Here is a 13,286-nt window from a genome sequence, read left to right on the forward strand (position 1 = left end):
ATATGATGGCCAAGTGAATAAAGGGAGGGAGATGAATTCATAGAAGGAACCAGTGTCAAGTAAAGCTGATGCAGGCCTAAACCTCTTAAACAGTCCATAAATTCTATTTCCAGAAATATTCAGATATGAAATCATGAGTACCCGTTATAGAATGAATTTTTATTAAATAAATAAATGTATACAACTGCGTCCTTGGAGAACAACACTCTACTAATTATTTTTCAAAAGATATCATTTCACAAAAGAGTTGTGAAATGAACTACTTAGATTTCTTTAACTTGCTTGAGTCTACTCTGTAATTCTTACTTCACCTGTTGTGATGTGGAGGGAACACATTTAGTGTTTTGTGTAAAATGCCCTGCTTCTTGAGGTTACCACGTACATCAACACATAAGAGAAGGGCTGAAGGTGAATTTCAGAGGTAGAGTATGTGCTTAGCATGTGCAGGGATCTGAATTTATTTGAGATTAGTCTCCAGCGAAAAGGTTGGGGAGAGGAAGGCAAGGAGAGCAGGAGATGCAAAGAAGTCACATCTGTGGGGAAATAATTTTGGGTTTATAGCCTATACCCATTAATTTAGGAGATAACTAGTAGTCTATAAGATATGGTAAGGACATATACATTATGTTTCAAGATTTCTTATCAATGTAATCACATGATTAAGGGCACTAATTTAGCTGTTACATAAAGTAGAATACATATCAGGTGACACCAATGAATAGATTGTCCTACTAATTGAATTTAGTGATTTAATTTTTTAGAATGGTAAAGCAAAGAATGGAAGTTAATGTTTATTCACAGGAAAATGCAAGATATGAGATTCCACATAGTGCTAAGAAACCCTTCAGAGGATAACCTTCATATAATATTTACAGTTTGCAACTGTTCAAGTATAGTTTCATTGTAAAAAGTGCTACAAACACAAATCACATTTTAAAAAAGAGTTCTCAGTAGAGAAGCAGACAAACTTGTGCCAAACATAGGACACAAGAAAAATTGATGCGTCCCTCAGCTGCATGCGTAGAAGATAAAGGTACCAGGAGCCAAATCCTAAATCCGGAAAGTGCAGCCTTCAGAGGTAGTTTCTGGCACAACATTTTGATCTTGCTCTACATACTTCTCAATCAAGTTTAATGAGACCTTATTCACAGACTCATTCTCACGGTCTCGTAGACCTTCAAGCTTGCCAAACGCCCGTATTCTTTGATCATTACACTAAGCTGCTCAGTTTTGCCTAGATTCTAGCAGCCTGAAAAATATTTGAAATGGCATCCAGAAGAACAAAAATAATTTTCCTATCTTTTGCAGTTATCAATGGTTCTATTTTACTAGACTGCACAAAGTATAAACCTGGCCAACTGCCCCATGGTTCATGTAGTTGGTCACGGCCCACACAGCTTTCTTCTGAGTCATAAAGTCTGCCTTAGGACACTGACAAGGAAAGGGACTAATCCATGATGGACAACTTGCTGTATCTGGTCCTGTTGGCCAACTGTGATGTTTGACTCTGTCCATGTAGCTTCCTTTTGAAGATTAGTTTTGGGGTGAATGAGCAGGCTGGGAAAAGCAGCAGATGATCCTGCATCTCTCACAATCTGAGTCTCTTCTTTTCCAGTGACATTATTCCCTATGGCTAGTAGCACGGGAGGCAGAACGGACAATTCACTTGATCCTAGAAGTTTCAGCAGATGGTGCACAACTCCTGTTTTTACAACTACTTCAGTGTGTTCGTTTGGACCACTGGTAAGGTAAGAAATAAGATCACCGTCTACAGGAGATGAACCAAGAGAGAAAGAATTTGCTCAACAGTATCTAACAGCTATGCAGGATTCTCATTGCAGCAAAGGTATGAAAGTGTCCAGATAAGATTATGTAACCACCTTCTAATGATGACATACAAGGAACTTCAAGAAGAGCCAACAGTGGTTCAATTGTACCATGTTAGGTAACCAAGACTTGGAAAACTGAACCATCACCTGCAATATTTCAAGAGCACAGACAGACAGGTCACTGATGTGAGCATGGGGAAATGCCAAGACAGAAAAGAATGCTGAGGTAACACCTCCATCCAGAACATCCTTGGTCTGTCCTGATGACCCAGAAGTAATATTAGTGAGTTCCCATGCAGACTCAAACTGAGTGAGACGACAGTCAGTCCTGCCCAAGCAGGACACAAATTGTAGAATCAAACAGGCCCAGATTATGTGATCTATGGGAGGCTGTTTTCCTGAGAAAGCAGCTGCCTGGCAGCTTGAGTAGTGGGAGCTCACTTTCCAGATTATAGCTTTTCATATCTTTGTGCAGCTATAAACATAGGTGCACATATATCACTGTGGTATGATGCTTTCAGCTCTGGTAATATGCCTAGAAGTGGAATAGCTGGAACATATGGGACTTCCAATCCCAGCTTTCTGAGAAATCTCCACACTCACCTCCACAAAGGTTATACCAGTCTACACTTCCACCAACATACACAGAGCATCTTGATGGACCCTATCTCCTGATCTACTCTGCCTGTGTTTCTTTTTGTTAGTGAATCAAGGCCATCTATGTTAGAGATTATAGCCAACCTTCTCTGCCTCATTTCTGCTATGCTATTTTTCTGCTATTGGTTGTCTACTTTTCTCCTTCATTCCATTGTCTGCCCCATTCATTGAGGCCTCTCTGCCACTGTTCCTGAAATCCTGGGGTTTTTTTCTCCCCCTCTAGAATGTCCTTCAGTATTTTTTGTAGGTTTGGATTGATGATCACAAACTCTCCCAGTTCCTCTTTGTCATGGAAGCATCTTGTTTCTCCATTAATTTTGAGAGACAGTTTTGTAGGCAATATCAGTCTGGGTTGGAGATTATTTTCTTTCAAGGCTTGGAATAGTTCACTCCAAGCTATTTTTGATTTGATGGTTTGTGTCAAGAAGTCTGTCATGATTTTGACGGGTTTTCCTTTAGAGGTGATCGTTTCTTTTCTCTGACAGCTTTCAATGTTCGGTACTTGTGAGGAATTTCTGGGATCTTGATTATGATATGTCTGTGTGTAACTCTATTTTGGTTGTAGATTGCTGGAGTTCTGCATGCCTCATACATCTGAATATCATTTCCTTTTCCTATGCTTGGGAAGTTTTTCTTAATTATTTATTTGAATAGTCTGTATTTGCTTTGTGTTTACCCCTGCTTCTTCATTCACATTTTTTATTCTTTTTTTTAAATTTTTTAAAAATTTTATTTAGGGAGAAAAAAAAGCAGAGAAAGGGTACAAGTTATACAGATTTATAGAAAAAAATAAATAGTAGGAAATCACTAGTTAATAGATTACATATTGTCATCTTAGAAATAATTGTTCAAGTCACAAAATTAAAGCTTGTAAAGTGGACATTCCAACAGTGAGACTGCAAACAGTTCTGTTCAATGATCCAACAAAACTTAGTGATATCATTATCTATCTTATACCTTTAAATATACATGCAGTTATATCGTTTAGAGCACTTTCTTTTCCTCTCTTTTGTACAATGACAATTACACATTTTGGGTTTTGTTGCTCCCACAGTTCTTATTACTTTTTTTTGGAACGGAGTAGAACCAAATGTGACATAACAGAACAGAGTCAATCAAATCAAAAGGGTGGACATAATAGATAATGTAAAAGCATAATACAAGGTGATCGACAATGGTTACCATAATGTCTCCCACTATCTCTAGTAGAATTGCCTATATCATCAGTTATAATAAAATTGAACAAAACAGTAAAGAACAAAACCGACAGAACCAAAACATTGGAGACATTATAGGTGTTCAAAAGTAGATAATAATCAATGAGAATGGGTGTCATAATGAATCTCACTATCTTCACAGCTGTTGCCTAAACTTTCGAACCTGGTACTATCAAGCAAAACAGAATAGGGGACATCAGTCAAAAACAAGATGGTGAGAGTAATACAGGGCTTTAAATCAAGATAATGAAAAGTTAAAGTGGGTTACTATAATATATCCTGCTATTTTCTATTTATTTTCCCTTAAAAGGATAAAAATAAAAAAGTAAATAATGAAGTGGAGATTGAGATAAAAGAGGGCATAACAGCCAAACAGCGCAGATCAAAACATAACCATTTAAGCAGAATAGTGTTTCACCACAAGATAATCCTGACATAAAAGTAGTTACCATATTGTCTCTTTCCTTGAAATCTTTGAGTATAACTTCATATACTGTAGCATCAAATATATCAAAACAATGTAAAACCATTTAAGAGAATGACAGCATTGCAGGGTATTTAGAATCAACTAACAGAAAATGAACAATGGTTACTGTATAATCTCCTTGTCTTTAAAAGTCTTTGCTTATACTATCATACATAATAAAATCCAATAAGATACAACCTGTTTAGACCAATGCAGACAGAAGAACAAAAGCTTGATGAGACTTCAAAACAAGATGATACTAAATCAGTATTACCTATTAAGACGTCATTTCTCCAAAATAGCTGTTCCTATCATCCAATCATCTCTGCCTCATTTCTGTTGAGCTCTTTTTCTGTCATTAGTTGTCAGTTTGTCTTCTTCATTTTGTTTTCTGCTCCATTCATTGTGGCCTCTCTGCCGCTACTTCTGGATTTTTTGTATTTTTCTTTTTTAGAATATCTTGCAGTGTTCTCTGTAGAGTTGAATTGGTGGTTGCAAATTCCCCCAGTTCCTCTTTATCCTGGAAGCACCTTGTTTTTCCATCAATGTCCAGGGACAGTTGTGCAGGATATCTCAATCTTGGCTGGAGATTATTATCTTTCAAAGCTTCAATTATTTCCCCCCACGCTCTTCGTGATTTGATGGTTTGTACAGAGAAATCTGCTGTAATTCTGATGGGTGTTCCCTTGTAAGTGGTCTGTTTCTTGTCTCTGACAGTTTTTAATATTCTGTTCTTGTATTGAATTTATGGAATTTTTATTATTATATGCCTGGGTGTTGCTCTGTTTGGGTTGTAGGTGGCTGGGGTTCTGTATGCTTCATACAACTGAGTATCTTTACCTTTTGCTAAATTAGGAAAATTCTCCTGGATTATTTCTGTGAGTAGCTTTTGTAGTTCATTTGTTTGTGTCCCTACTTTTTCTTTTATGTTCTTAATTCTTAAGTTATGGATCGTCTTATCATCTTCTAGTCTTTGTATTATTGCTGTTTGTTTCTTTGTTACTTTTAAGAAGTTTTTCATTTCATTCTCCCATATTACAAATCTGCCCTCCAGTTCAGATAGTCTGTCCTTAGTTTCTTTCAAGCTGTTATGCCAGTTTTCGATAGACTTTTTAGTTTCCTGGTAGTCTCTTTGAACCTGCTTCATGTATTCTATGCTTTCTCTTTTTTCTCCATCAAACAATTCTCCCCTCTTTTTCTGTTCTTCCATTCCACCATCCGTTTTTTCTTGGGTGGTGCTTAGCATTTCTCTAACTATTCTGCTTATGTCTAGCTTTAGGCCATTAATAACTTCATTCCTGAATTCATCTATGAAGCTCTCTAGATGGCGCTTTATGTCTATTGGTGCGGTGTCCGCTCTTGCCTGTTTCTCAGGATTGGAGGCCGAAGGGCCTTTCTTATTGCTCCCTCTTCCCATATTCTTTGTTCCTTATATATGCAAGCGTATATAGGAGGCCCAGCTTCCCTCCCTGTCAACTACAGCCTGATCGAATTGCGCCGACTAGTGTTCCCGCCCACCGCAGCACACCAGGAAGTTGCAGACCAGGCAGCCTACGCGGGGCCCGCCCCTCCAGGCCACCCTCAGGCTCTGGGATCTGGGTTGTGCTAGCCTACTGGGTCTCGGCCAGCAGCGTCACGTAGGCTAGGCACTTCTCACCAATCCCGCTTGAGAGGGGGATAGGTGGCTGAAGTCGCTGCAGCGCCCCGCTCCTGCAAGTCTGCCCAGTCCCGGAATGTCCTCTGTTGGAGTCTCCTGGACCGTGGGAGAGTCCCAGTTTTCCCTCACTCACCAGAGGTGGATGCATGGCTCCCCGCCCGTGCTGTTTTTAACTCCCTTTGCTGATTCCTGTTCTCAGAGCTTCCATGCGTCTCTCTCCCTGCCGAGCCAATGTAGACGCAGCCGCCACGTGGTGGGAAATCCAAATCGTGGCTTCCAATGGCGCGGGCTTCAGCTTCCACACTGAGGCTTTTCTGTTCCTGTTATAGCACCAGGATTGCATTCCAAGTTGGTTTCTCTCAGCCCGTTCTTGGGTCAGCAGGCCATGTCTCCACTTGCTTATGATTCCTTACTCCACACCATTCATGAATTTTTAGCTGGGTCTTTCAGAGAGCCTCTGTAGCTGCTGCTATCTGTCCGCCATGTTCTCCCAGAAGCCCCACATTTTTTATTCTTAAGTTATAGATCCTGTTGTCATTTTCTAGCCTTTGTATTGCTATTTCCTGTTTCCTTGTTACTTTTAAGAGACCTTTCCTTTCATGATCACATATTGCAAGCCTGTCTTCAAGTTTTCATAGTCTATCTTTAGTTTATTTCAGGCAGTTTTGCAATCTTTCAAAGTAGTTTTTAATTTCCTGATAGTATCTTTCAATATGTTTCATGTATTCTACACTTTTTTATATTCTTCATCAAAGGTTTCTCTCCTTTTTCTGTGACCCTCCATTCTTCCATCTGTGTCTTCTTGAGACGTGCTTAGCATTTATTTTATTAGACTTCTTATATCTTGCTGTACTTGTATTAGTATTGCTGTTTTCAGGTCTTCTATAATGTCACAAAGATATTTCTTTATGTCAGCTGATGCTGTTTCCAATACTTCATGTCTGCTATCCTTGATCTCTTCTGTAATTACCTCTCCTAGACCCATACTGTTTGAATTGGTAGCTGAAGACAGATTTTTCTTTCTTTCTCTTGTTATGTTTCTGGTTTCTTCCCGACAAGTGCATAGTGTGGGTCCCAGGCCCTTTCTGTATTGGTTATGATTTCTTTGAAGTCAATGGTGAGGTATTTCTGCCCTCTCCCATTTGCTGTTGATCAGTGAGGTACAAGCAGGGGTAGTGCAGGCTGGCCCCTCCCCTCTGAGCCAGTCAACCATGTGAGTCTTCACCATCTTAGTGTGTACTGCACAGATGGAACTGGCTCAGGACTGTTTCAGGGGCAACTTCATCCCTGGCTATTGGGTCCCGTTCCAGGGGCATGACCCAGTTGAAGCAGTTCCCACCAATCTGCTCTGCATCAGCAGAGGCCAAATGAAGCAACTACAGTTCCAGATTCAGGCCCATCCTGCCTGATTCCAGCATGTCACCCAGCTGATCACCACCTCCTGCAGGAGGACCAAATTCCAAGCACTCACCACAGGCTAGTGTAGATCTCCATGCCAGCTCCATTCTCTGTTGTTACACACCTTCCTACTAAGGTCCTCAGGCTCAAAAACCCCCAACTTCAGCAGGACTGTGAGTTGTTGGACTCCAGGGTGCTTAGGGCAATGTGGGAGCACTTCTGTTGAATGAAAGTGCATCTGGATTCAGGCTTCCACCCATGTTTTTCTTTCATTTTTCCTTGGCTTTTTCCTGAGTCATGAGAATCCCTCTCCTTTTTTCTGGTCTTCTCCATGGCATTAAATTCTAGCATCTTAGCTGTTTCTCTCAGAGAGCCTCGCTATCTTGCTACTTATTGATCTGCCATCTTCCCCGCTAGTCTATATTTCTCTTTTGAGCATCCGTTCTTACTTCTGAGGCTTCCTCAGATCCACATGAACTAATATTCATTGCCATTTCATTTTGGTATGGTATTTTCCATTGTTCTTGAAGCTGTTCAGCTATGCAGCCAGTGAATTAGTATTTTCACTGTTGAAAATGGTTATGAGACACAGAAAGCTGTGAAGGGACAGCATGGGAAACTGAGGGCCTCATCAACAGGAGGTAAGGTGCTCTCAAAATTTCCACAGAGGTAGAGCTCATAAACATTGGGTAAGTATTATTTTTATGTGCCACAGCAAGCTCTTTGCTATCCCTGAAAGCCCTAGAAGTTTCTCCGTTTCTGATCTAGACCTAGACACAAACAAGTACCAACAAGTGCAGAGTGCTAGGAGACAGGAAAAGAAAGCATAATGAAAATATACCCTTTTTCTTTAGAAACCACATTATCGGATTTAAAAATTTGAAGATAAGTGGAAGAAAACAGGAGACATAAGAGTTTAAAAGACAATTCACTGTGAAAAATCTCTTTGTCATATGGCTTTCATGGACTTCCCATACTGTAGGAATGGTGGTTTAACAGTGAATTAAAATCTATGGAGTATAACGTTGTAAGAGGACCAATCATACCAAAGGTTATCTGTCATTTCACGCTTTTTCTTTCTTGTTGGGGCATAGCACAGTGAGGTTTTCAGATATATAATGTATCACATGTCTCAGTTCAAATGATTCATGAATCACAGCTCTAATGGATGCTGGCATATGTGCTGCATGTTGCTATTTTGCCACTTGTTTGTTTCTTTGTTGTGATACCTAAGGTTGAACGCCTCAACTTGCACTTGCCAGGCAGATATGTATCTTGCTGAGCTAAATCCCTGCTCACTGTATTTTGCCTCACTAAGATTCAGTTTCTACTAGTGTCAATAGAGTCAACATTCTTATAAAAAAAGCTTCTGTATAATCTGTAAGAAAACTTCCTACTACTCAAGGAATTCAGGCCTAAGATTCATAATCACTGTTTTGAATAACTGTATCTACCAGTCATTAAGGAATGATTGTAGACTACTTTCTTAACAATCAAAATATGAGACACCATACATACATACTTGTAAGAGTCTGCTTTTGAGAAAATCTATCTGCTTGCAATCAAGAACATATCAATACTGAGATGAAATGAAGTGGAAACACAGTGGGCTTGTTCGTAAGGAAAGCTTAGTCTGGGTAAACATCAGACTTACTGGAAGCACTTTTCCTCACTGTGGTGAACTGAGAGATGTGATGGTGGGGGGACCAGTGAACCTCTTGCCACAGCCTCCTGAGTTAACTGGGACTCAGGAAGGTGCCAGAAGGATCAACTCTCCAGCAAGCACCCACAAACTTGAAAACAACTTGGAATTTTATAGTAAGTTTTGTGGATACCTGTGAAGTACCCCGGGTCCAAGCTGGTAACATAGGGTATTGAGACATAAGTAAACAACACATTAAAAGTTGTTTTCTCTTATGCATATCAGCACTCTATTTGCAAGTATGGACAGCAATAATTACATCTGCACTGTTAATGTCAAAGCCTTCCAAACATTTGGAGAAAAAAACTGACATGATTCTGGGCACATCAAACACTTTAAGGTACTGTGATTTTTCCAGAGTCATCTGTATTGCTTCATTTACCTAGTTGGAATGTCGGTATAACTTTCATTCTTACTGCTTTCTTCACAACAGAATCTTTTTCTTCCATGGCAGCCTGAATGGGTTTTAAAGCAAAATGGTTAGTAAACACTCCACGGCTCCAAACTATGCAGTTAATTCAGAACACAAATATACAGTCATTACCTTCCCGTGAAGATGTGTGTCACCTGATTCTGTAAAGGAAAAAGGAAAAATAAACTTTATAAGGAAATATGGGAAAGCCAAAGACACATTCTTGTACTGTGAGGCTTTGGCTGAATCTTCATGCTTTGCTTTGGAAACCCAAATCATGCAACACAGTGAGAACAACTGCCTGACACAAACACAGGTCTGATATTCATCAGTTTTTACCCAGTAAGGTTGACTCACCAGATTCTGGGAATGCTGATGGACTCTTCATCACGGATTCTGCCAGAAGTGGATGTTGATGGCCAAGCATCAATTTCTCAGATCTCTTCAGAGTCTCATTAGACTCGGTGAAACTCCAATCTGAATCAGAACAAAAAGTTTTACTTATTAGGATGTAATGACAATACAAACATAATTAATATATCAACCCTTTCCTCAGAAGTACTCTCATGTATTTCTCTGCCCCACAGTCCAATAATTGTTCCACTGCTTCTGTGCTTGACACTCACTAAGCCAAGTCTGATTGTTACCATCATCTCTCTTTCTTCTGTTTTAACTTAGTAGTATTGTGATTTTCCAACAATCTCTTTAATTTTTTTTTTGTTTTCTTTTTTTGGGTGGGGTATACCATGGATCGAACTCATGACCTTGTGTTTCCCATGCAGGCACTTATACCACTGAACTAAATGCCCTGCTCCACTCTTTAGTTTTTAGTACTCTTGATTGTTAAAACTTTAGGGATATGAATTATATTTCACTGCTTTGAGATGTTAAGTGTGTAAAGAATGAGCAAAGTGTATAAAAGGCATTGTGAAATAGGGAGCAATTCTTCCAGAGAAAGGGGAAGCAAAGAAGAGGCAGGGTGGATGGAAAGAATGGGGACAAAGACTCCACTGGTTAAGTGAAATGAGTCACAAGCACAAATTTCAATACCATATTGTTTGCTAGTGGGAGAAACTGAAAAGTGTAATGGCCCAACTGTGCAAAAGATAGAAAATATTCAAATAGAAATGGTAAAGTGGTGGGAGGGTAAGGAAGTAAAGGATGTAAAGGAAAAAAATAAAGGAGCAAACAGAAGAAAATGGAAACAAAATTTTTAAATAAGGACAGTAAGATAAGGAGTTGAAGGGAGAAGAAGTGACTAGGGGAAAAATAAATAAGACTATCAGGTACAGGGAGAAACTTCCTTTAATGAATGTGATCCTTATGGATATCTAAAATGCACCAATGAAAGCAATTCGAAAAAATACATGAAAATTATCCACTTGAATATAAACACACTATTTTTTCCCCAGTCAAAGGTATGGATGTGAATGAATATTCTACTTTCAAATGGGGAACTACAATGAGATACATTCTTCAATACATCAGTGTTGTGAGAATTCCCTTCTCCGGGTTTTGATAACATCATAAATTCCTAAGAAAAGTGCTAGCTTTCAGTGACCTAAATGTGCTCATGTGCAAACTGGTTTATTCCAGGTGAATCGTGGTGAACCTTTGGCACATGTTGCACAGTGGGCTCTTTGCCATCATTGAAAGGCCTAGAAGTTTGCTGTCTCTGACCTAGGTTCACATTAGTGAATGCAGAGCACCAGGAGACAGCAAAGGAAAGCATAATGAAAATATATCTTTTTTTCTTTATAAATCACATTGGAAGATTTGCAAATTTTAACACAAGTCAAAACAAACAGGAGACATAAGAGTTTAAAAGGCATTTCCCAGTGAAGAAGTTTTTTATCATATGGCTTTCGTGGATTTCCCATGTTTTTGGAATGGTAGTTTAACAGTGCATTAGAATTGTTGGAGGCTTAGGTTCTAAGAAGACCAATCATATGAAAAGTTATGTTCCATTTCATGCTGATTCTCTTTCTTGTTCAGGCATAGCACAGCGGGTATACAGAGATGTAATATGTCATGTGTCACAGTTCAAAAGATTCTGAATCACAGCTCTCATGAATGTCGACATATGTGTGCATGCCACTATTTTAATGCTTTCTTGCTTGTTTCTTTCTTTCTTTTTGTACCTTGGATCAAACTCATCATCTTGTACTTGGCAAGCAGACACTCATGCTGCTGAATTTAATCCCAGGTCCCTCTATTTTACCTCTTTCAGATTCAGTTTCTTCTACAGTGTCAATAGATTTCAACATGCTTAAAAATAAAAGGTCCTGTAGAATCTGTAAGAACCTTAACTACTATACAAGGAATCAGACCTAAGTTTCACAATCACTGGTCTGTAAAATTCTATCTAGCAGGCACCAAGGAATGATTATAGACCCCATTCTTACTAATCAAACTGTTACACACCATACATACACATTCATACAGTCTGCTTTTGTGAACATCTGTCTGCTTGCAAACATGAATATTCTAATAATTAGATGAAATAGAATGGAAATGCATTTGGCTTGTTATTAAGGAAAGCTTTAGTCAAGGTACAAATCAGAATTACTGGAGGCATTTTTGCTGGTGGTGTTGAACTGAGAGATAAGGTCCTGGGTACCAGTGAACCTCTTACCACAACTTCCTGAATTAATAGGGACTCAGGGATGTGCCAGAGGACCCAGCACTCCACCAAGAATCCACAAACTTTCAAACCATCTTCAAATATTATAGTTAGATCTGTGGATCCCTGTGAAATATAAGAATCCAAATTGGGAGAGTTTAAGATCATTGCTCCCAGTGGTTAAGTGCCCGCCCAGCTTCCAGCCACACTATACTGATCTCTGCAGCTTTCATGGACTCAAATGGACTATACGCTGTGACCTTCTTCAATCAGTGGAGATGAATGCATTGGAGGTTAGTTCTAGCACATTGGTGCTAGCCTAGGGAGACCTTTGGACCATCCCTAACCCTGGTTAGGAGCTCACCCAGCTTTCTGAAACACTGGAGATGGCATGAAAGTTCCTGTGGGTATGACTGGACCATGATCTCCAACCTCCATTCAGTCCCAGGAGCCAAGGGCACAGGAGACAATTACCAACACACCCAGGGGAAGCTTTGGAACATCTTTTGAAACACAGAATTCTAGGAAAATGACAAGATAGAAGACCAAAATGCAATATCAAACCTCCAGCCCATCCCAAGATAGCCTGGAAACCATATACATAGAAGAAAATATATGCCATATACCTGAAATATCTGAAATAATATGAAATGAATTAAAGAAGCAACTCTGAGAAGTTTTAAAGGAATTCAAATTAGAAATAATCTCTCAAGTAAAAGAAGAAATGATAAAGGTAATAAAAGAAATGCTGAACATATCTAAAGAAGACACAGTTAAATAATTAGAGGAATAATGTAAAAACATAGAATTCATGGATGAACAATTTAAGAAACAGAATGCATGAAGCAGATTCAAAGAGATATACAGGAAAACAAAAATTTCATTGAAAGTTGTCAAAACTGTCACAAGGAGTGAAGATAGAACTTCAGACCTCGAAGACAAGATTTCAGCTAGTGAACAGGAAAGATATTTTAAAAATAACAAGGAATCAGGAGATAACAATTCAAGCAATGCAACATGATGCAAATAAAAACAAGAGATTGATAGGGATAAATGAAAAAGAAGGGGACAACACAAATGATATGAAGAGGCTATTTACACAAGTAGTAGCTGAAAATTTCCCAAACATGAAAATGGAAACTGACATATGGATTAGTGAAACATATAGAACTCCAAATAGCCATAACCACCCAGACATATAATAATCACCACCCAGAAATCAAACATAAGAATAGAATATTAAAAGCTGTTAAAGAGAAAAGACAGACCACCTATAAAGGAAAACATATAAGAATCACAGAAGGCTTCTCAACACAAACAATGAA

General features: G+C 39.0%; 1 protein-coding gene and 1 pseudogene across 19 annotated transcripts in view; both read right to left on the reverse strand.

Moving 5' to 3' along the window:
• The window catches only part of LOC106025983 (ankyrin repeat domain-containing protein 26-like), a 162,102-nt gene that overhangs the window by 127,666 nt on the left and 21,150 nt on the right, over window positions 1–13,286 (reverse strand). For all 19 annotated transcript variants that reach the window (XR_010049031.1, XR_010049027.1, XR_010049030.1 and 16 more), the window contains exons 8-10: window positions 9,696–9,815; window positions 9,471–9,499; window positions 9,309–9,381 (exon numbers count right to left, since the gene is read on the reverse strand). Coding sequence is in view for 14 of the 19 variants with exons in the window: in XM_063254129.1 (XP_063110199.1) it covers window positions 9,309–9,381; window positions 9,471–9,499; window positions 9,696–9,815 (222 nt within the window). In the remaining 5 variants the exon portion in view is untranslated. The remainder of the gene's footprint in view (window positions 1–9,308; window positions 9,382–9,470; window positions 9,500–9,695; window positions 9,816–13,286) is intronic.
• On the reverse strand, window positions 1,009–7,320 carry LOC134477188 (importin subunit alpha-1-like; annotated as a pseudogene).

Source organism: Cavia porcellus, unplaced genomic scaffold, assembly GCF_034190915.1.
Source record: "Cavia porcellus strain 051 isolate PalLab524CR breed Dunkin Hartley unplaced genomic scaffold, mCavPor4.1 scaffold_8, whole genome shotgun sequence".
Classification (NCBI taxonomy): domain Eukaryota; kingdom Metazoa; phylum Chordata; class Mammalia; order Rodentia; family Caviidae; genus Cavia; species Cavia porcellus.